The 25,444-nt window shown below is 36.4% G+C and overlaps 1 protein-coding gene across 1 annotated transcript in view; it reads left to right on the top strand.

The window, feature by feature from the left end:
• The first annotated feature begins 1,403 nt into the window (after positions 1-1,403).
• Positions 1,404-25,444, top strand: part of SLC17A8 (solute carrier family 17 member 8) — a 29,163-nt gene continuing 5,122 nt past the window's right edge. Inside the window, exons 1-10 of the mRNA XM_034403122.2 lie at positions 1,404-1,919; positions 8,632-8,881; positions 10,792-10,910; positions 11,730-11,844; positions 12,853-12,940; positions 20,360-20,446; positions 20,568-20,704; positions 22,943-23,092; positions 24,081-24,213; positions 24,864-24,974. Of these exons, the coding sequence (XP_034259013.1) occupies positions 1,819-1,919; positions 8,632-8,881; positions 10,792-10,910; positions 11,730-11,844; positions 12,853-12,940; positions 20,360-20,446; positions 20,568-20,704; positions 22,943-23,092; positions 24,081-24,213; positions 24,864-24,974 (1,291 nt within the window). The 5' untranslated portion in view covers positions 1,404-1,818. The remainder of the gene's footprint in view (positions 1,920-8,631; positions 8,882-10,791; positions 10,911-11,729; positions 11,845-12,852; positions 12,941-20,359; positions 20,447-20,567; positions 20,705-22,942; positions 23,093-24,080; positions 24,214-24,863; positions 24,975-25,444) is intronic.

Here is a 25,444-nt window from a genome sequence, read left to right as displayed (position 1 = left end):
ATATAACTGCAGAACAATAGGAAAAAAGACAACTAATAATATACAAAATACTACTGTCTATACTATCCAAATGTTTAAGTAATTAACCAGATAGTTTGTCCTTGATTTTTAGAGATTGAACATTTCAATTCCTTATTCCATACTTCTTGTACTCTTGAGTATCTGATTTAGTATATTCCAGCAATAGTTTTATAATTGGCTCTTATAATTTGTTATAAGGAACATGTTAAATCCTTCAGTGTGGAACAACAAAGTATGTGCCATGATGTCACAATATAAAACTGCATGTTAATTACATCAGCTGCCTTGAGTCTTCAGAGAAAGACGGCATACAAGTTGAACAATAAATAAATAAATCAGATATCAGGACAAAACTACATAGTGGTGGATTTAGTCATTGTTTACTGCATTTGTGTTCTTTTGGTGCAATGTTGTCTTGACCCGGATGGATAGATGGATGGATGGACAGATTGATTTGTGTGAGGGTTTCTTCTTTGCTTAGATTTGCAGCCTGGGCTTCTATAGTGATCTCCCATTCAAATACTAACCAGGTCCACTATAGAGGTTACCTAAACTGTTCAGAAGCTTTTAATGTAGTTTGGGAGAAGAAAACAAGAGATTGCAATGGTATTACTGGATCATACTCTTCCTTTAAAGTTTCTAATTATCTATTAAATGGAGTCCTAGGTTTTAGTTTATTAACCGCCTCAGTGCTTATCCTGACATATCTTCATTTTCTGCTTTCCGTTTCTCCATGTGTAATACAATTCAAATTGCCACATTCACAATAATAAATATAAATTCTAACTATCGGCTATAATTACTCCTGCAAAGAGAACACTTGGCCTCTGGTACAATATTATTGTAATATCTGAATCATTGTATTTTCTACACATCTACAAAAGTCACATTTCATTAAGATTACGTTAACTGGTATAATTGGATCCCCACACTTATTTAAACAAAATGAGAAGGTCTGACATCAGTGTGTGTGTGTGTGTGTGTGTGTGTGTGTTGTTTTACAAAGACGACAGAATTGAGCAGTTTGTTTATGCCAACTCGGTTTGGAAGCACTTAAATTTCGATGCAACTCAATATCAGTTTCTTCCTTTCTTCTCCACTAACTTGCAGTGTGACCTAATTTGTATCCAATACCATTTGTAGAGTATATTGTGATTCTGTATTAGGGAGATATTAATCAGTTACAAATGGAATATCAGGGTGTGTGTGTGTGTGTCCATCTGTCTGTCTCTCTGTCTCTCTGTGAGTCAGGCAATATTGTTATTTGGGGTTCAGCAGGAAAATGGAGAGCAAAATAGGAGCAAACGCCATGGTTTGAAATTGGGAGAGAAAATGCATAAATGTTTAATAAAGTTTGCTAGGGAGAAGCTCAAATGGCCAGAGAGACAGTATTGTGTTCGTTACTATAGCATCACTGAGCACATGTGTGAAGAAAGCCTAGAAAGAGGATGAGCAGCATGTTATAATGTGCTTTAGTCAGACGCATAAGCTTAACATCAGGTCCAGTATTACTTTCAGGTCTATTCCTTTGAAGACTGCAGAATAACAAGAGATGCAAAACAGACCTCCTGCAATTTACACTGAATTATTGACAGTCTTTGGGAGAATCTACTGATAATTTCGGTGTGGTTATTTTATTTGGAAGATTAACATACCTGCCAGATCACTCTCTCAAGGAAGAAAAGAAAAAAAAGAAGAAGAACAGAACAGGAAAAAAAAGACTTATTAGAATTGAAAAAAAATTGATGATGACAAGTCTATTTTACCTAAAAGGATTTATCTAAGAAAGAACAGAAGATGCCTTTTGAAGTGTTAAATTCATTAAAAGAGAGACTTTTAAAGCCTGGGAAGGAAGAGGTGAAGAATACTGTAAGTGACTCTCTAGGACACTTGCAAAGGTAACAGTTTCATGTACTGTTAACTTCTACAAAGATTATAGTAAAATTACGAAGTAAAATACATAAGTGAAATATGTAGGAACAAATGACTAAAAGAGGATTTACAAGGATATATCTTAGCTGAAAGTAAGGACAATCACTCATTAGGTGTGTCCTACTAAATCAGGCGGGGGAGGGGGAAACATAATTTTAGGCATCCTTAATGTTATTGATAAAACAAAATTATTTTTGTAGTTTTAAATTAGTACAGCTAAAATCATGAAGTATTTTTAGCTACACTGCTGTGATTGTGAACAGCAATTATGTTTCATCTTCATTGTGTTTAAAGACTCTTAAATCCACAAATATGTGTTTACCTTTGTACTCTGTTAGAATAAAAATACATGCTTTTTTACTTAATCATTCTAATATATTTTAAAGTATAAAGTTCATAATATATTTTAGAAAAGAACAGTGTTAAATTGTCATAACAAAAGTTAGAAGTCTTGTATGTTAAAAAAGAATATTTTATTAAGTTCCTATGGAAACTAATTTTTATGCAAACAGTAAACTTTTTACAAGAAAAAAAATGCCTACAATGCCTAATTGGCATGTTTTTTTGTTATTCATTTTCTGAAAGCAGCAGTTATGTCATTGATGTGCTGTCCTGTAACAAAACATTTTCTGTTAATTTTTCAATATTTTACAAAAGCATAAACAGGAGTAATGTATTATTGTTACAACGTAAAATACTATTATATATAATTGACCTACAATCAAAACTGCCATCAAATGTGCTTAACCACAATTAAATATCTCTCAAGGAAAGAGGGCATTTCTCTATATAAACATTCATAGAATTATGTTACAGTATTAATTGCAGATACTACCATAACTGCAGAAAAACAACTTATCTGTGCTTTTTTTGCATTGTCCTGAATAACTATTTCAATCCATGCTTTCCTTCTTTATCAGGAACAAACTACTTCATCTCCTTATTTTGTCTGTAATATACACATTCATGCATTCATTTGACTTGGCTCTTTTCAAAAAGCTAAATGGTTTGTGTGAGAGATCTCCAGAAAAATAGCAGAATGAGCGTTTATATTGTGAAGTCATAACAATAACCACTTCTCCCAGACGAAAGCAAAGGCAAACCATTTCTGCAATGTGGTTAAGAAAACTACATGGATGAATTGTGGAGTCATAAAGAGACAAAGCACGCTTAATGGGGGAGACATTTTAAATTTGAGCACCAACAATAAATGTTTTTCTAGATTTTCTGGGAAAATTACTTTTAATTCATGAAAATTTAAAAGCCACCTGCAAATTAGCCCAAAGCTGATATTTCTTCATATTTTTCCAAAATCTTAGTTTACTACTATTGTTGATAAATATCACATCTTTGAGTGTGATATTTATTGTCTCATTTAAATGAAGATATATCTACAAATATCGACAAATAATTTCAGTTGTGCATAGATGAGACCCAAGCCTTTTGGCATTCTTGCAAAAATAGAAATATTTTTATTACTGAATTATTTTCTAAATTCTATTTCAATTCCATTCAGATTCATATATATAAGGAAATTTATATATATGAATTATTTTCCATATATCCATTTTGCAATTTACATTGTATCCTGGTGGATTGTTACAATGTTGATACTGTAATGCCAAACGGCTTGCCAAAATCTTCATCTTGGTTCTTTTTTTAAAAATTCTTTTGCTTATGGACGTAAAAATAGAAATATGATAGATAAGATAGATTCTCCAACTTGCTGCTCCCCACAAAAAAACCCACACACGAAGCATTGCTCTATGAGACCATCTAGAACAATCTAACACAAAGATTACCTTTGCCTAAAATATTCAGTAAACTCTGTAATGAGTGACGAACCACCAGGCAATATTTTTAAACCATGCACCTAATGTTTATTTAATATTATTTACAAAATATCAACATTATTTGTTGGTGCACTATATTGCATGAATGGATTATAATTCTTATAATTAAATGAAATAAATGATACTGCCCAGTATTGATGAGAAATTAATCATGCTGTAGTTGTCTTTCTAAATTAAAAGTACTCAATAATTTTTAGAACTGTGGGAGTTTTATAAATAAAATGTCCTTTTGAGTCTCTTTCCAATAACTTGACTTCAACTCTGTGTATGGAAACCTAAACTTCTAAAATTACTTTTGGGATTATATTTAAACAGTTTTACTGCTAGAATTAAAACTGTTGATCTGCCTGATAATTTCAAATAATAATGAACAATATCTTTAATTGAAGTGCTTCCATGAGTGTGGCATAGGACAGCTGCATCCCCCACAAGAAAGGCTCTGAAATTAGACATACAGAACATTTCTTTTTTGAACATGGACTAGATTGCAAGCTGCCTGGGTTGAAACTCTGATTCCTATGCTTCTGTTAAATAATGTGACAGGTATGCTGAGAAGAAATCTCTATATCACAGTAGGAAACAATCCACAGAAACTGTCAGAGTAATAGACTCAATATTATATGTCATCCCAACCAGATATTGAGAGTCCTTCTGAACCCTTGGAAACTTAATTTTGACTCATAAACCTGATTTTAAAAAAGAAGAAGAAAGGCATTTATTTAAAAAAGAAAAACAATCACGTAAAATTTTCTAGTGACACCATTTGACAGCAAGAATTTATAAAAGAAGGCTCTTTTCACATTTCAAACTGATGAGTACAAGTAGACTTTTGGTAAAAAAAAATTACCAAATAAATAAATAAATAAATAAATAAATAAATAAATAAATAAATAAATTTAAATTTAAAACTAAATTGCAAAATTCAGTTTTGCAGCCTTTTTGCTATATAAATTAGAAAACAGTAGCAATGTCCTTTCTCAAGTCTTTTTTTTAGAATGATTCTGTTTATCTGAAGTATATCCTATAATTGGAGTTTTTCAACATTCTCTTGTATTGTTCTTATCAGTCTATCCTTTTACCTTATCCATATCACCCTTTTTTCATTTTGGATTAATATGGGTAGTAAAAACAGGATATTATTTACTGAACTTTTAAAACATTGATTGAAAGAGCAATAAGAATTATATACATACACACACACACACACAAATAAACACACACACACACACACACACACACACACACACACACACACACACAGGGATTTACTTATTTTATTCTGTCCCTTCCTCTCTGTCCCTTCCTGCCTTTTACTTTTAAACTGAACCTATCATAAAGGACACACTGAATTTAAACTTAAACTTAAACTGAACCTATCTTAAAGGACACACTGAACTTAAACATTGACTGGCAGACAACAGTAGAAAAGATATCCGGTAGGGCAATTAGGACTGGAAATTCTGGCCTCTAAAGCTGAGAAGTTCCTTGTGTGATGAAGATTAAATTTGCAGATGGAACCAAGTTGGCAGGAATAGCCAAAACTCCAGAGGATAGGCTCAAGATCCAGAAGGATCTCAAGAGACTTGAACACTGGGCCCAATCGAACAAAATAAAATTTAATGGTGAGAAAAGAAAGGTTCTATGCTTAAGCAAGAAAGATGAAATGTAGTTATAGAATAGCTGGTACCTAGCTCAGTAGCAGTTACTGTGAGAGTGATCTAGGACAATCCTAATGGATAATCACTCAAATATGAGCCAGCAGTGTGTTGCAACTGCCAAAAAAGTTGGCACAGTCCTAGGCTGCATAACAGAGAGATAGAATCAAGGTCATGTGAGTATCACTTTATAATACCTTGGTAAGACCATACTTGGAATATTACATCCAGTTTTGGTCGCTATGATATTAAAAAGATGTCAAAACTAGAAAGAGTGCAGACAGGAGTAACAAAGATTATTAGGGGATTGGAAGGTAAAACATATGAAGGACAGTTGCAAGAATTGAGTATGTCTAGTCTAATGAAGAGAAGGACTAGGGGGTAACATAACGGTGTTCCAATAATTAAGGGGCTGCTACAAAGAAGAGGATAGAATTTAATCAAGGAGAGAACCAACCTAGAAATAAGGGGAAATTTCCTGACAGAACAATTAATCAGTGGGATGGCTTGCCTTCATAGGTTTTGGATGCTCCATCACTGGAGTCTTTTAAGAAGAGATTGGGCAACTACTTGTATGAAATGGTATACGGTCTTCTGCTTGAGGAGGAGGTTGGACTAGAAGACCTCCAAGGTCCTTTCCAACTCTGTTATTCTGTTATTTTATTTATGATGCTGTGTGGATTTACATTAAATGCCCATGCATATAACACTGTGCTTGGAAGGATATCCATTCATTCTCTTATATCCAATTCCTTTGGATATAAAGCAGATAAAAAGCTTGTAATTGTTTCAGATGACATTTATTATTTTAAGAATTACTGCTGGTGATGATATTGTATTTTATTTTACTTTAAACATAAGTAATATGAGTAGAAGTAAAAAAGATATAATGATTAATATATTTTACTCTCCTGGAATAAATAGAAAACAGCATACAAATACACATGTTATGAGAGGTTTTTGTCCTTTGGTAATAAAAAACTATAAAGGAATACACTCTTCCTTTCCCTAAAATGGAAAATCTCCGTATGAAACATGCACCACAATCTGTTCTTGAAAATCAAAAACGTTTCTGGTACAAACGGAAAAGTTTCTGGTACAAACGGAAATGATGAAAAAAACTAACAAACGTGTATTGCGATATCACAGTGCAAACACCACTTGTACTTATGTCCTTACTTGTGTCCTTAGTCATGGGCTTTGATAGCACAACTCACATTTCATTATTTGCCCTTCTAGCTCTCCCCTGGGTTTGGCTCTGAAACTTCTTATGGCTTTGCATTCCTTATTTATTTATTTAGAAAATGTTTATTTATTTAGAAAATTTATTTGGCCACCCATATTAAATACATAATTCTAAGCATCTAGGAAGCCAGCTCACAAGAAAAACAATATGAAAACTTTTATAAAAAGAGCAGAAAATATAGTTAAACATAATCCAGTACAAAAACCAAGATACCACATACGATGCTCAGAATACAAATACATATTTATAGTATTATTTTACCGAAGCATATCTTCTAATTTGAGCTATTGTTACTAGTGTAATTCTTTATGGTATGTAGGAAATACAGTTCTTTCCAGCAATTTCATTGTATGCATGATGTACAATGACAATAAAGGCTATTATTATTATTATTATTATTGGTTAATCTTTAGTGAGATTCACAGCCTTTGAGGCTGGTTAATAGCTCAGCAGCTCGAGTCCTAACCAAGGACATAGGAACTGTTAAGGTATCGTCGGAGGATGTAAGCTGTTCCGAGTAAGGTGGTTTTTTGTAGAGTCAAAATGTTCAAGTCCGGCAATTTTAGAATTTCTAAATAGCGGGGTAGCCCTTTGGGTATTGCTCCAAGGGCTCCAATTACAATCGGGACAACACACAATTTCTTTTTCCACAGTTGCTCAACTTCAATTTGTAAATCCCGGTACTTGGTGATTTTTTCTTGCTGCTTATCTTCAATTCGTGCATCACCAGGTATTGCAATGTCAATGAACCATACTTTTTTCTTTTCAACTATTGTTATGTCAGGTGTGTTGTGGACCAAGTGCCTGTCAGTCTGAATCCTAAAGTCCCACAAGATCTTGAATTTCTCATTCTCTAAAACTTTCTCAATCTGATGTTCCCAGTGGTTTTTGCTGTACTCAAATCCAAACTTCTGGCACAATTTCCAGTGAATGATCTTAGCAACACGGTCATGGCGTTATAGGTAGTCAGTTTGTGAAATTTTGTTGCACCCACTGATTATTATTATTATCATCATCATCATCATCATCATCATCATCATCATCATTATCATCATCATCATCATTATCATCATCATCATGATCATCTTTTAACTGTTTAAGAACTGTCAGGTTTTCTGACAGTATAGTATATTTTCAGGTTTAAAAAAAGCCAAATCTGATTAGTTTAATGAGAGTTATAGAGAATACAATCCTCATCAAAGTTATACGTGAGTTCCTAAAACAGCTGAAGATCAAACATACTTCTGATAATAGACTTGCTAATGAGATTTATATTGCATTTTATTCTACAAGTTCTTCAAAGCACCTCTACATAAAGTTCTGCAACGGATTCTGTTCTGGAATCTTATTCTCCATGCTCAATCATACAAGCCTTCGATTTAAAATGGAGGTGGAAAGCTTCAAGCTATTACTGAACAACAAAGCTTAGAAGAGTATGATTTTTGTAGTTCAGCAACAGTGGGGGGTGGGGGGGAGACAACAGATTCCCAATCCATGTTTTCAGTAATATCACATTCAAACACATTTTTAAATAAAATAAATGGTACTCTTAGGACTCACTTGCTAACACTGCAGGTTTTATTCTATGACTGTCTGCCTGATGGTTTGATAAACTAGATTTGCGGTTGCGTCATTGGAAATGCTACTGTCACTATATTAGCTTTCCAGAATATTCTATGGGCCATCCAGAGATAATGATTTACAGTTTTGGTAATTTTGGGCATCAGATTGCAAATTTGGTACTCTATAAACCCTTTGGCTCCTTCTTTCTTTCCATGCTATTTAAACATAATTTATTAGGAACAGTTAATATGGGAATGTAACAAAAGCACTTTAGTATTTAGTTATTTTAAGTGCATATCAGTAACTTCTGAGAGTATATTTTTCTCTGAACACACCTTGCCTCTGTTTTACATGGCTTTAGAAAAATTGATGGAACCAACTGTGAAAGAGATGCCATAGAGCTGAATGAAGACGGAAGACCTATGCAAGCAACAACCAAACCGCCTTTATTTGATTGCTATTGCTGTGGATTACCTAAACGCTATATTATTGCTATGATGAGTGGTCTGGGATTTTGCATTTCTTTTGGAATTAGATGCAATCTTGGTGTTGCTATTGTGGAAATGGTTAATAACAACACAGTCTACATCAATGGAAAACCAGAGACTGAGGTAGGTAGAAGGATATATTATTTTAACACAAAAAAATAATACCATAATACTCTAGAAGAGATCAGATTAAAAAGTTTATTTTCTTCATTTTCTTTTCAATTTTTTTTTCAATAAACACTGGCATTAGCAGCTGTTCAGATAGTATAAGATTATTAGGGTCTTTGTAATTGATATAGAACAGAATGTTCTACTCAGATAAATCAGTGCTCCAAAGTCTCAGACAGAAATTTTGGCTCACAAGATATATATTGTACTAGGTTTATTTCTCTTACTAGAAAGTGTTTTCTACTTGTGCTATAGAGAGATACAGTGATATTAAAGCTTGTCTGTGTGTGAGAGCGTGTGTGCCTCCCAGTGAGTATTGACTCATGATAACTGCCTGGACAATCCCTGATGTTTCCTTGGCAAAGCTTTTCAGAAGTTTAACAGATTAACAGAGTTGGAAGGGACCTTGCAGGTCATCTAGTCCAGCCCCCTGCTCAAGCAGGAGACCTTACATCTACCTAGGATCGAACTCACAACCTCCTGATTGTGAGGCAAGAGCTCTACCTCTAGATCACAGCAGCTGCTGGCTTGCTATTGCCTTCTTCTAGGGCTGAGAGAGAGAGTGGTTGCCCCAATAGGTATTGTACCTAAAATGGGACTAATTTCTAGCCTAATTCCTTCACCACTATACCAAACTAGCTTTCTATTAAAAGTTTAGTTGCATTTATGAAATATTATGTTTTAACTCCCATAGTGATTTTTCAGTAGATGTACAGCCTGTTTTTCTTCCAAGGAACTCAAGGTGGCACACACATTTCTCCTCATATGCCAATACTCAGGTTTTATAATAACCCTGTGAAGTAGATCAGGCTGACAGATAGTAAATAGTCCTAGATGGGACAAAGAGCATCGTAAAGCACTTACTGCACTGTAAAAATGGAAATTTAAACCGAAAGCAATATCATTGAATTGAAGCATTCTTGGGCCAAAATAAACAATCCTAATCCTGCTATATCTTCTCTGGAAACTAAAACTGTTAGTTCAGCCACAAAACATTTAGAAGGACAAGAGGTCATGATTCTATGGGAAAAGATACTGGGAGACAAGGAGAATGAAAGAAAGTAACACCCTGGAAAGAAATTATATTCATGGAATAACAGCCACCTTCTTCTTTCAAAAGCCCATTGTATTGACATATCACCTTACAGGCTTCACTGTCTTCACTAGGTGCATGACGTGTTATATCCAATAAAATACCTGGATATATTCCAATGCACATAAATCTGTAAAGAGGGACTGTAACCCCACCACCTTTTTAGGCTTGTTTTGCCTAAGCAAGTTCTGTCAATAAACCAATATGTGCTTCATTGTAACATGTACTGGTCTCCAGTTGAAAGGTGCCCTTGAAATATTCTGCAAATTACAATCTGAATGAAAATACATTAACAAAAAATGCACTAAATCAAGGACAACTGTAGCATAACTGGGGAAGATACCTGTATTTAGAGCAAAGGCATTATTCAGCTAGGTGAATAGCTGCAATAACAATGCCTCAGGTATTTTTCTTTCTTGTTTTTGAAATATGATTGTGGGCAGTAAGTATATCAGCAAAAGCTTTCAAACACTCAGATGTAAAAAAAAAAAATTGTGAGAGCATACTAGCTCTCATACTAGCCGATTAACTAATTAATTAAACAAATTTATTTAATACTCTAAGCATATTATGTATAACTTAAGTACAGTTTAATTAATAAAAAAGAACTGACAAAATTTTCCCCTTCCATCAAATAAGTTCATTTTTAAAGCTCTTAAAGGACAAATATTGATTAATGATAACTGCAATATCTGGATTTTGCAGTAAAACATATTTTACAAACATCAAGATGCTAGCTATGTGTTACTATTTAATATTGTTTTATTTGTAGAAAGCTCAATTCAGCTGGGATCCAGAAGTAGTAGGACTCATTCATGGATCGTTTTTTTGGGGCTATATTGTTACACAAATTCCAGGAGGTTTCATTGCAAATAAACTAGCAGCTAACAGGTAATATACACATATATTATAATGCAATACAGAATTTAGAAAAACACATGACGTAATAAATATGTATAAATATAGTGTTACTTTTCTAGAATGCAACATTTTAAACAATGTATAATCATTTGTGTATTTACATGTAATATGGCCGTGTTACTATTATTCTTCTCATCTTTTCTACTACCTTCTACTAATGGTATTTTATGATTATATTACTTTGTTGTTTGTATGTACATTAAGAGGTTATACATCAGAGTCAAATTCCTTGTGTGTCCAATCACACTTGGCCAATAAAGAATATTCTATTCTATTCTATTCTATTCTATTCTATTCTATTCTATTCTATTCTATTCTATTCTATTCTATAATGAGGCATAAAAATAGTTCATTACTGTGAAACTACAACTACCAGTAGTTTCTCTGATAGCTAATGTTAATTGAAGCTTGTCAGATTATCTTGGTGTTCTGAAATAAAAATGATGCTAATTTTAGAAGAACTTAGTAAAGAAAGGTATGAACTAAATGTTTTTAATATTGGACATTTTGAGAGTAACATTTATAAAAATGTTCACAAAACAAATAACTACAAATATCATGTATTTTAATCTGTGTTCAACTAAATTGCTCAGATGATATCAGCTGGCTATGTGCAATTCTAGAATATAAAGTCTTCAATGAAAGTTTAGTTTGTCCTTTTTTAAAAAATTGATCTCTGGATAATTTTGAACTTTTGTTTAGGCCAGCTTTTCTCAATTCAATATATAGTATCATGGCATTATGGCAATATGAAATTATAGGGGAAAATTATATTTCTCCTTTTTTTAGGGTGTTTGGAGCAGCAATTTTCCTAACTTCAACTCTAAACATGTTCATTCCTGCAGCTGCCAGAGTACATTATGGGTGTGTTATGTTTGTAAGAATTTTGCAAGGCCTTGTGGAGGTAAGTACCAATGTGGATGTTTATTTGCACCAGTTATTAAGTTTTCATTAATTGCATGTAAGCTATACAAACATTAAAATAATGTTTGCATCATTCCAGGGCAAGTAATTTTTTGCAACTGTGTTAAAATTGAATCTCTTGGTTACCTTTTAATACTTATTTGTTGATATTTGAAAGCTTAGTGACAAAGAACAGGAGGGGAACTTGCAGATCCATCTATGATGGGTATCAAGATCGGAGGGAAACAAGTGATGAAAGCAGCCTCACACCATAGCAATACAAGTGCCATCTCTTGTACACTCATTGTGATGTCATACATGCAGAAGGGGAAGCTCATTCACAACAACACAATAATGGTTTCATCATTTTGACTAAAGCATCTGAGCTGGCAGAAGCCTTTGGAAATATGCTACTATTGTAAAATTGCAAAAAACAAAATGAATTGAAGTTTAATTTTCAGCCATGTGAATGCCAAAAGGTGAGAAGTGCAATTTCAACTAATAGTTTCAGCTTCAACTAATAACAAGTAGGTTCCCATTGAAGAAAATCAGTATTTGAAGTAACTGGATCTTTCAAATCCTTTCCATTCTTAAATCTATTAAAACTATTAAAATCTATTAAAACAAAGCTTCATGCCTAGGGCAGGATTTATTTGGTCTATTTAGGAATTTAATAAAATAGCTTCACAGATATTGGTCTGTGATATTTATGTCTCTGGAAATACAGATAGAAAAGCTGCAAATAAAGGAATCAAAATTCAAACAGAATTCTACCCTGAGAATCATTATTTCCTTTCTGTACTGTATTATATACATATGTGTATGTACAAATGCACTTATATACACGAACACACATTTGAAGTCAATCCCTTAGTGTTAAGTGAGATGGCTTCCTTTTGCAGATGATTCCTGTCTAAAACAATAAGACCAGTTACTTGCATGTAATAAAAATGTGAGCACAAATGAAAAGTTTAAATGCAAAAATTTAATGCTGTGCAAAATTTGCTAGGGGGTGACTTATCCAGCATGCCATGGAATGTGGAGTAAATGGGCTCCTCCAATGGAAAGAAGCAGGTTGGCAACTATTTCATTTTGTGGTATGTTGGTTTTTCTTCTTTTGTTTTAAGGAAATGCCTGCATGATGGGTTTAATGAAAAATACTATGCTGATTATAAAACAATAGGTATTCACTTATTTTTCTTTTTCTTTTCTTTATTTATTTTTTATTAATATAAATAAAAAGGGCAAGATGTTCAAAATCCATATAAACAGTGTGTTGTCTGGTTACAATTGTTTTAAGTAACATTCATCATAGTAACAATAATAGCATTCTCTAATAGTAATCTCATAATATAACAGTGCTTTTCCCTCATAATATTAATTATTAAGACTAATCAAAATTAATAAGTTACAGTAACATAATAATAAAATTACTTTTTCTCTTGTAGTTTTTGAAGTTCTAACTCCTGTTTCTCTCATCCAACCATCAATAGAACAGATCCCATACCTCAAAATATTCAGTGACTTCCTTTTCTTTAATTTCAAATGTTAGTTTATTCATTTCTGCCCATTCTAAAATTTTTGTTATTATCTTTTCTTCTGTGGGGATTTCCTCGCCCTTCCAATGTTGTGCGAACGTGATTCTGGCTGCTGTTAACACATGTATTATTAAGTATACATTTCTTTTACTTTATTTATCTGGTATGATGCCCAACAGAAATGTTTTCTGTTTTAGATCTATATGTTCGTTTATCATCTTTTCTAGCCAGGTGTGTAATCTAATCCAGTATTTTTTTGCTTTCGGACATGTCCAAATATGAGCCCGGGATTTGGTTGCACTTCTAATACTTGGAAGACATATTCTTAAACATTCTAGCTAATCTTGCTGAAGAGAAGTGCAATTTATAAAACATTTTGTATATGTTTTCTTTATATGCAGTGGACGTTGTCAAATTATAGTTTCTGTCCCACAACTTTTGCCATTTGTCCAATTCTATGGAATATCCAAAAATTTTAGTCCATGCTATAATAGTTTCTTTTACTTGCTTCTCTTCCATTCTAGTAGTCAATAAATAATTATAGAATTTTTTAATCAGTTTCTCCTCCGGTACTATTAAAATTTGATCCAATTCTGTTGGTTCTTTATAAAAAGTTTTAACATCTTTATAGTATCTAGATTGTATCTGTACATGCGGCCACCATACTAAATTTATCCCTTGGCTATTCAATTCCTGTTTGTTTTTCAATTCCCCCTTCTCATTTAAAATATCTTTGTATCTTACAATTTCTCCCATATCCATCACATTTGGGTATGTTAGTGCCTCCATCGTGGAGAGCCAAACTGGTATTTTCAAATAGTATTTTTCTTTGATTTTTACCCATTTCGAGGTTTTCACTTATTTTTCATTTGAGGATTTAGTTGCCAAAAAAACTTTCTTAATATCTGAAGGACATATATTATTGCTATTTGTGTCTGTTGTAAAATTGATACATTTCTGCACATATGATTTCTACTTTCTCTATGGCAATTTCAATAAGAATTTTTTTTCTTTTAATGCTTAGATTTTTGGTTCTTTAACATAAACCCAGTTACTCATATCAACCAGATAGTGACTTTGTTTATACCACTTATTTATTTGTTGTACTGCATATTCAAGTAAATTTTTGAGGTTTAGAAACATGAATGGAAGGGAAGGGAAGGGAAGGGAAGGGAAGGGAAGGGAAGGGAATGGAATGGAATGGAATGGAATGGAATAGAATAGAATAGAATAGAATAGAATAGAATAGAATAGAATAGAATAGAATAGAATAGAATAGAATAGAATAGAATAGGTTTATTTGGATTAGACATACAAGGAATTTATCTTCTGTGCTGACGCTCTCAGTGTACATGCAAAGCAACAGAGTAATAATAATCATAAAACAAATAAGAGTGGGTAGTAAAGAAGATAAGAAGAAGAATAGTAATTCCACAGCCATACAATAGGGGTGTGTGTGTGTGTGTGTGTGTGTGTATGTATATATATATATATATATATATATATATATAGAGAGAGAGAGAGAGAGAGAGAGAGAGAGAGAGAGAGAGAGAGAGAGAGAGAGACCTAGATCTAGATATAGAGATGATAGAGATAGAGATAGAGATAGAGATAGAGATAGAGATAGAGAGGTAAAGGTAGAGATAGATAGATAGATACTGTAGATGATAGATAGATAGATAGATAGATAGATAGATAGATAGAGATAGAGAGATAGACAGACAGACAGATAGAGATAGAGATAGATAGATAGATAGATAGATAGATAGATAGATAGATAGATAGATTAAACGCTACTGTGAGATGTAGGTGTTCAGTAGTGTGATGGCACAAGGGAAAAAACTGTCCCTGTGTCTAGTTGTTTTAGCATGCATGAGTTGGAACAGTTTATGTCCAGAATGTGAAGGATCTGTAGATGTTTTCTCAGCCCTTCTCCTGTCCCATATAATATACATATTTTCTATGGAAGGCAATCTAATTGCAATTGTTTTTTCTGCAGCTCTAACTATCTGTTGAGTCTGTACTGTCACCTGTTTAGTTGGTGTACCAGATCAGAGAGTTAAAGAAGTACAAATTACTGACTCAATAATTCCTCTGTAAAACTGAATCAACAGCCCCTGCCTGGGGCAGTCTGAACTTCCTGAGTTGATGCAGGAAGAATATTCTTTGTTGTGCTTTTTTAATGATGGTTCTAATGATGGATATTCATTTCAAATCCTGGGAAATTATGGAACCCAAAGCTTGAAGACTGTATTGTTGATACTATAGTAAGAGGTGGTAGAAAAGGAAGGCTCCTCCTAAAATCCACTCTCACCTCTACAGTTTTAAGCATGTTCAGCCCCAAGTTGTTTTTGCTGCATCACAGGGCCAGTTGTAACTGCAAGGCTCAATTCACTCTACCAAATGCTAAGCTAATGTAGTTGGCTAGTTCATGATTCCATGTGTTGTGTGAATATACTAATCAATAATCAAACTTAATTCCTACTTATACAGCCATCCTATAACTTATTGATATCATTAATTCAGTCCTTTTCTGAGTTTAGGCTGCCTTTCCTAAACAAATATTTATTATTCTTTAAAAATTTTTATTTATTTCCAGACAAGTTGAATGTTGATCGAAGTCAGTACAATTACCTAAAAACCATTAAGCAATTTATTATATTCGATTCAAATAGTGTTTTAAAAGAATTGTTGGAAAATTTCTTTTAAGGTACAATTTGGATAAACATTTTGAACTAGTTTGCTAATGAATTATTCCAAGAAGAGTTCCAATGTTCTCAAGATGCCCAATAGTTCATACATAAGTTAACTGTCTATTAAATAATATAAACTAATTTCAAATGAGGAAAAAAGAACACCTGAGTCTACGCATCTACCAGAATAATTAATTAGCAACACTGGTAAATGCCAAAATAAAATTTCATGGCTTGTCTTTATGAGCTCTCAATAAGATCCAAATGCCATTTATTTTTTTTAACCATTTACTAGTAGCATATTTTCCTATAAATCATCACATCATACTATTTACAGCAGTAATGTCCTTATTCTTTCATGTTATAATATTGTAGAAAAGGCATTCTCAGTTTTCAGGACCAAAAGGCACAGTTAAAATTTTGGGAGTAATATATAAACACTTCTCATAATGGAAGACATAATGGGCACAGCCAGTATTTTTGTATGTATGTGTATCTATGTGCATATATGTGTACAAATACACATTTACCAGAAAACAAACTATTGAGATTCCTCCACTGAACCCCTTCTAGCATTTCAGGATGGATTTTACCACATCCACACCCTTTTGTCCTTTTTCTGGGCAGATGTGTATATTTCCAAATAAAGCATTCGCCCAATAAAGTGTTCTTTGAGCAATGATGATTCCAGGAAATGACTATGAAGTTTTGTTTTATTAATAAGACTTATAAATGTTCTCACTCCAGAAGCTCTAGGCATGTACAGTATCAAAGCACAGTACAAAGAATAATAGGATGGAAAACAATAAAACCAGATAAAATGAGAAACAATATTGGCACAGATCTTCCTCTGACTGCTTAATCACCAAAGAGCTCTTGGAAAAGCCAAGTCTTAATTATTCTCTGGCAGGCCCTAAGAATTGGGGTGGTGTGGCAGGGGCAATCCTTGCATCAGGGAACAGATAATTCAAAGAAAGGGAATAGCCTCCCAAAATGTCTGCCTCAATTTCTTCCTGTTGAACCTCATACTAGGAAGGAATCTTCCACATAATAGGAATAGTGCTCTTTATTCACCCATCACCCAAGCTGAACAGCCAGTGTTTAGTTCAAGTAGGTGTGCTCTAAGATTCCCTGGTCCTATACCGTTCACAACAATATGGAATTCGGTTGCTGTGGCTTTCTTCTCAGGATGATGATGATGATGATGATGATGATGATGATGATGATTACTTCCCAGACTAACAACAATCCTGGGAATTTTAGGGTTGGTCAATGCAAGTTGTATGTGTTTTTTGTATACAGACAGATTCCATTTGTCTGTTTTGTATTGTGTGTTTTTATCTTGTTTTGCTATACTGTGAGTTGCCCCGGGCTGGTTTGGTACCTAAATTGAATGAAGTCAAGAAACAAACAATGAGGATAGATTTTTTTAAAATCTGAGGTCATGTTAGATTAATGTTGGGAGACAAGGATTGTAGCATTTCAAAGTGCATTCTCAGTTATCTATATTTCAGCAATACTAATAACTGCAGTCTTGTCTAACAAGACTGATTTTTGTCTCTGGCCAGTGGTTGAGTGATCTTGTTATAGGGGATATAGACATGAAACCCTTGTCATGGTCAGATCACTCACTCCTTCATCTGGACCTTCGAACTGCGACACCCCGCCGCAGGGAGGCGGAGCCAATTAGATAGGTCCGCCCCAGGCGCCTGATGGATCCTGATAGGTTCCAGATGGAGCTTGGGCCATTTCCTGAGTATCTGGCACACGACTCGGCCGAAGACCTGGTGGCTGCCTGGGATTGGGCGGCTGGTGGGGCCTTGGATCAAGTCGTGCCTTTGCGGCCTCTGACCCGGTGCCGATCCCTCGTGGCTCCTTGGTATACCGAGGAGCTGAGGGAGATGAAGCGCCAGAAAAGACGCCTGGAGAGTGGTTGGAGGGCCAGTCTCGCTGAATCTGACCGAACACTGGTAAGGTCACATATTAAGACCTACCTAGTGGCAATAAAGGTGGCAAAGTTTAATTACTTTTCTGCTCTTATTGCATCATCAGAGAATCGTCCAGCCACCCTGTTCAGGGTGACCCGCTCCCTACTCCATCCGGGAGCGCGGGAGGATCCCCTGGAAGGCAGGGCCGAGGATTTCGGACAGTATCTGTATGACAAAATCGCGCAGATCCGGGGAGATTTGGACTCTGACTGGGTAGATTCGGGCAGGGTGGCGAGGAATAGTCTTGAGAATGTTATCTGGGAAGAGTTTGACTCTGTGACCACTGATGACGTGGACAGGATTTTGGGGAGACTTAGTGCGGCCACATGTTTACTGGATCCGTGTCCCTCCTGGTTAGTACTGGCTTCCCAGGAGGTTACACGAGGCTGGCTCCAGGGAATTATTAATGCTTCGTTGAGTGAGGGTTACTTCCCCACAGTCTTGAAAGAGGCGGTGGTGAGGCCTCTCCTCAAGAAGCCCTCCCTGGACCCGGCAGTATTGGCCAACTACCATCCTGTCTCCAACCTTCGCTTCGTGGCAAAGGTTGTTGAGAGTGTGGTCGCGCGACAGTTTCCACAATTCCTGGAGGAAATGTCTTATCTAGATCCGTTCCAGTCGGGTTTCAGGCCTGGGCACAGCACGGAAATGGCATTGGTCGCGTTGGTAGATGATCTTTGGAGGGCTCGGGACAGGGGTTGCTCCTCTGTTCTAGCCCTGTTAGACCTCTCAGCGGCTTTTCATACCATTGACCATGGTATCATGCTGCACCGGTTGGAAGAGTTGGGGATGGGGGGCACCGTGTTACGGTGGTTCTCCTCCTTTCTCTCTGACCGGTTGCAGTTTGTGTTGGCAGGGGGGCAGAGATCGACCTCGAGGCCTCTTATATGTGGAGTGCCTCAGGGGTCGGTCCTCTCGCCCCTTCTGTTCAACATTTATGTGAAGCCGCTGGGTGAGATCATCCGTGGCTTTGGGGTGAAGTACCATCAGTACGCTGATGACACCCTGCTGTACATCTCCACCCCAGACCACCCCAACGATGCCCTTGAAGTTATGTCCCAGTGCCTGGAGGCTGTGCGGATCTGGATGGGGAGGAACAGGCTCAAGCTCAACCCTTCCAAGACTGAGTGGCTGTGGTTCCCGGCATCCCAATATAGTCAGTTGACTCCATCACTGACTATCGGAGGCGAGTCTTTAGCCCCCGCGGAAAGGGCACACAATCTGGGAGTCCTCCTGGATATGCAGCTGTCCTTGGAAGAACATCTGATGGCTCTAGCCAGGGGGACCTTTTGTCAGGTTCGCCTGATTCGCCAGTTGCGGCTCTTTCTTGATCGGGATTCCCTGTGCACAGTCACTCACGCCCTCGTCACCTCGCGCCTGGACTACTGCAACGCTCTCTACATGGGGCTCCCCTTGAGGAGTACCCGGAGGCTCCAACTGGTCCAGAATGCGGCCGCGCGGGTAATCACGGGAGCCGCCTGGCACTCCCATATAACACCGCTCCTGCGTGAACTGCACTGGCTCCCAGTGGTCTTCCGGGTGCGCTTCAAGGTGTTGGTTACCACCTTTAAAGCGCTCCATGGCATAGGACGTAGTTATCTTCGAGTCCGCCTGCTGCTACCGATGATCTCCCACCGACCTGTGCACTCCCACAGAGAGGGCCTCCTCGGGGTGCCATCAGCCAAACAATGTAGGCTGGTGACCCCCAGGGGGAGGGCCTTCTCTGTGGGGGCACCTACCCTCTGGAATCAGCTGCCCCCAGAGATAAGGAGAATCCAAGACCTCGGTGCCTTCCGCCGTGCCCTTAAAACCTTCTTTTTCCAGCAAGCCGGGCTGGCTTAACATATTTTTTAACATATTTTTAATTTTTAATTGGTTTGTTATCTTAAACTGGGGCCAAATTAATATATATCCTTTTAATTGTTTTTTAATGTTTGTATTGTATGTTTTTATCTGGCTGTACACCGCCTTGAGTCTTTCGAGAGAAGGTGCGGTATATAAATTTGAAATAAAATAAAATAAATAAAATAACAGGAACAAGTGTGTTCCATAATATAAGAATCCATGACTCCAACAGTTTTGTACAAATTTTTCATCTCTCTTACTGCAAAATTGGGTGTATTCATTTATTTATTAAATTTATGAGCAGCCCATCTCACTATTGAAGCAACTCTGGGCTTATAAAACTTTAGTTAGCAATGTAGTGTTTTTCCAAACAGACCACTTATTTTTAGTGATATAATGGGTTAGGTATGTTGGAACACAACTGTTGACTCATACATATGTGATTTTTGTTGCAGGTTCTTATGCTGGGGCAGTAGTTGCTATGCCACTTGCAGGTGTATTGGTGCAATATATAGGATGGTCATCTGTCTTCTATACATATGGTAAGTTGCCCAGTGAAGAAAAAATATTATAGATAAAGTAATATATGTTGAAATAATGCTGACAAATATTTTTTCAATATTTTAACTGTTGTCAAAATCCTGTTTCATTCTACATTTAAAGGAATTTTTGGGATAACCTGGTATATGTTCTGGCTGCTGCAAGCATATGAGAGCCCAGCTGTTCATCCAACAATAAGCACTGAGGAAAGAATTTACATAGAAACTAGTATAGGCGGAGCCAACTTAATCAATACCAGTGTAAGTTACTTGTAGTTTCACTTCATAGTTTTTCCCTCTCTTTAGAAATGATTTATTGTCCAAAATTACTGTAGAAACCATCAACTAACAAATGTCTATGGAGATTCTCAGTCATCCAGATCATGGCTGTCCCAAAGGTGCTTTTTCAAGAGGCAACTGGACTTTCTGGTTTTTCTTTGAAGACATTTCGCTTCTCATCCAAGAAGCTTGAAGAGCCATAGAAGCTTCTTGGATGAGAAGCGAAACATCTTCAAAGAAAAGCCAGCAAGTCCAGTTACTTCTTGAAAAAACACCTTTGGGACATCAATTAACAACAAATCTGTATTTTGTCAGATCACTACAGTAACTAAATGTTTGTGAAGGTTCTAACACAAGAAAATCTTACTACTGAACTTCTATGCTTTTTGTCTCTGGAGATTCTCAGTCATCCAGATCATGATTGTCCCTTTTTTCAAGAGGCAACTAGACTTTCTTGTTATTTTTTGAAGATGTTTCGCTCTGAAGTGAAGAAGCTTCTTGGATAAGAAGTGAAACATCTTCAGAGATTAACAAGGAAGTCCAGTTGCCTCTTGTTCTGTGCTTGTTGATTTAATACCCTATTTTATGCTTTGACCCTGAAGCCTTTTGTTAGATTTCAGATTTTGCTTGATATGATTTTTAGATTCAGCAACAAAAACGTAATATGTAATTGTAAACGGAGAGAGAAAGAGATGTAGATCCAGTTTCCAGTCTCCCATTTCTCATCTCGGGCTGTTGAAATCATAATATGGTATAAATCAGGGCAGTGGTGAAAGTCAAATATTTTTACCACCGGTTCTGTGAGCATGGCTTGGTGGGCGTGGTGTGGCTTGGTGGACATGTCAGGGGAAGGATACTGCAAAATCTCCATTCCCACCCCACTCCAGGGGAAGGATACTGCAAAATCCCCATTCTCTCCCCAGTCCTGGGGGAAGGATATTGCAAAATCTCCATTCCCACCCCACTCTGGGGCCAGCCAGAGGTGGTATTTGCCAGTTCTCCGAACTACTCAAAATTTCTGCTACCGGTTCTCTGAACTACTCAAAATTTCTGCTACCAGTTCTTCAGAACCTGTCAGAACCTGCTGGATTTCATCCCTGAATCAGAGGTGTTTTGGCTGCCAGAGTCTGCAGGAGGCCGCACAGGCCGAAAATGGGGTGCAGGGAAGCCGCAAGGCCCCCCCATGCCCTGTTTTGGCTGTTAGAGGCACCACGGTCTGGTCCTTTGCTATTTCCAGGCTGGCCCCGCGGGCCAGTTTTAAGCACTCTATGGACCGGATTCGGCCCGCAGGCCTGGAGTTTGACACCTCTGGTATAAATCAAACAGGTTGGGAAACAATGCTTCTTTTCTTGTTTCTAAGCTTGTAATATAAAGACTTTTAATTTTTTTCTCTGGCTCCTTGTATAAAAAGAAAGTTTGGATCAAGTTTGCATTTTAGCATTAAATTCAGTTTATTTTTAAGAAGGATTAAATCTGAATTCCACAAATATGCATAAGGCTGTACTATAAAGCAGGCCTTAAAGGGGATACTTCTATCAGATGCCTTCTTCTCCACCAATTGTGATTTCAGGGACTACTGATGTTTCAGGTGGAATGGGACTTTTTGCCTCCTACCCTTGGCCGCGCCTGCTTCTCCGCCAGGCTTCTGCCTTGGGGGAATTCTCCTCTAGCTTTTCTCCTTGGCTGACACACCCCCGTCCATTCGCTCCAGCCAATCAGCCCCAGACCCTCTGTCCCCCACACTCCGCGTCGAATGGGCTGTGCCGAAGCATGTGGGACGGAGGGGCCATGGCTGACTGCCATGGCGAATGGGCGGGGGAGTGTCAGCCAAGGAGAAAAGCTAGAGGAGAATTCCCCGTGCCCTTCAGCTAGTAGTGGAATTAGAGTTGCATCTCTGGGCCAAAATCTAAGGCCACCCAGCCTGCCGTTTCAAATGTCTGCTTGAGGATAACAACAAAGGGGCTGAGCATGGATTCCCAGGCTGGTAATGACATGCTAAACAGAGTGGGATTGATGCTGCTTGCTGCAGAATCTTGTCCTTTTCATTATGTAGATAACAAAAGGAGAGGTTACTTATTCATGTTTGTTTTTCAAATATTGTTTTCTACAATGAAAATACTTTCACCCAAATAACAAATTGAATGTTAAATTGATGCCTAACATTACTAAAGTGAACTACAGCCTCCCATCATTCTAAAGCTTTGGCATTCTCTCTTCTAGAGATTTAGCACCCCTTGGAAGCAGTTTTTCACTTCGATGCCGGTTTATGCAATTGTTGTGGCAAACTTTTGCAGAAGCTGGACTTTCTACTTGCTGCTCATAAGTCAGCCTGCTTATTTTGAAGAAGTCTTTGGATTTGCAATAAGTAAGGTAAAAATATAAACCCAAGGAATTTCTCTAAAGGCCTGATGGTAAATTGCTGATTGTTCTCAATGATTTTCATTTGATTATGCCTAATAAATTGGCATTTTTGAATCTTCTCTTAATATAGCTCACTGTTAGTCAGTGCCAGCTGCTTAACATACAAATGACATAATAAAAATCAAGGACTGTTTGACGGGAGAGAAAAGAGCTAACCTGTATATCAATTGTGCTATGATACAAATCAGGGGCGAGTTTCAAAACCCGGCGCTACTGGTTCTCTCGTGGGTGCGTGACGCTTCTGCGCATGCATCCGGGCGGGTGGGTGGGCGGAGCCTCCCACTACCGGCGCTACTGGTTCACCCGATCCAGGGCGAACTGGTAGCAACCACCACTGATACAAATAATGTTTTGTTATCTAATGACTTGTACATTCCATAACAGCATTATAAACTGTCTTTGGAGGCAGTCCTTAAATTCTTTGGATGTTTGTTCCCAACATATTGTATATGTATACAAACATTGTGTATTTTTAATTGAACTGTTGGTGTTTGAGTACTGAGTGTTAAACTGAGGCCTGTACAATATTTGACATTAATTTTTATCTATAGCAAATGTTCATATAAACCTGTTAATTGTGTTGGAAAATTAAGATTTACTTTGTTGGTGAAAAACCATATCTGAGACATAGGAGGGCATGGTAGCTAGTTAGGATTTCTGAGCTACACCCCTTTGTCTGCTGTTTCTATTGAGCAGCCTTTATTATTTTTTTAACAATCACTTTGACAATTCCTTTTATGGTAGATGTCACCATAACTTGTAGTGGCTGATGACAAATGGAAATTTGTCAGCTCAATTCTCTAGTGGAAAATATACTAAATTCACCTATGCTAAGGAATGATGTGCTCCTCAAATATTCATTTAATTAACTTCATATATTGAGAGAAAAAACATTTCTTTTGGTCTCGTGATTTCCATTGTATCTATTTACTTCCAGGTTGGCCTTTTGTCTGCAGTTCCGCACATGGTAATGACTGTTATTGTACCCATTGGAGGCCAACTCGCTGACTTCTTGCGCAGCAGCAGAATTTTAACAACTACTGCTGTCAGAAAAATCATGAATTGTGGAGGTATGCTTAGATCTTATATGTGATTTATATGTTACTACCTAACTATCAGACTGATTTGCTGATTTTAAAAATAAATGCAAAATCTGAAGTATTTTGTATATTGTACATTGAAAGGGAGGATTGAATTATCAAAATATATAAGGACATGAGGACAGACTTTTTTTTTTTGCTAAAAGTTTCATTCCTTCTGAGATAATCTGTTGGGACTGCAGGAAGGAGTGGAGGGAGGGAGGGAGGGAGGGAGGGAGGAAGGAATTATTGTGACTTTTATGTCAGTTTAATCTTACAAAATCTAAGCAATTTATAAATATCAAACAATGTATGCAAGAATGACAATGCCCATGAACACCTACATGTGCACATATGCAGAGAGAGAGAGACAGACAGACAGACAGAGAGACAGAGACAGAGAGAGACAGAGGGGGAAGAGAGACACACACACACACACACAGAGACAGAGAATGAGAGGTATGACGTTTTTATAAAAGCAGAGAAAATTAGAAACCAATCTGTATGTACTTAGTGTTTGGAACTAATTTTAAAGAAAAATAAAATAAAAACAACATCAAAAATAAATAAATTGTTTTGATACTTCCTGAAGCGGTGTATTTTGAAGAATTAATAACCTTCTCCATTCATTTCCTTTGCAGGTTTTGGGATGGAAGCTACTTTACTTTTGGTGGTTGGATATTCTCACACGAGAGGCATGGCTATTTCATTCTTGGTTTTAGCAGTAGGCTTTAGTGGATTTGCTATTTCAGGTAAAACATAAACTGTTAAACACATTGTATTTTAATATCAACAGGATTATTATTGCAATTTATTGTTTCTATACCAGGTATCCTCATCCCTAGGCTGCCGATTATCTTGGCTCTTGACTTTTAATTTTAATTAAAGGCTATTCTGACATTCTTAAATGGTTTTTTAAACTGATTAATTTGTAATGAAACCTTTACTTCATAAAAATTTAAAAAAAGCACAATTATGCTGTAGTAAGTGATTGACTACTTAAATATGTTTGTTTAATTATTTATGTGTTTAAAATATTCAAAATCAGTAATATAACTTCATCTTGACAGTTAAAACCTTTGAATTGTCTATGAAATATGACAGGTTATGATATTTTCAGTGCTTTATTTTCAAAATAATGGTTTTTCTCTATGCTTTAGTTATCATTTTCCTTCTTTGAGAAACCAGGGCTATGCACATAGTCCACACTTTAAGAAAATAA

Source organism: Pantherophis guttatus, chromosome 7 (assembly GCF_059756535.1).
Source record: "Pantherophis guttatus breed Tessera chromosome 7, ASM5975653v1, whole genome shotgun sequence".
NCBI lineage: Eukaryota > Metazoa > Chordata > Lepidosauria > Squamata > Colubridae > Pantherophis > Pantherophis guttatus.
The sequence above is the reverse complement of the archived record's forward strand: the minus strand, read 5'-3'. Positions and strand labels throughout refer to the sequence as shown.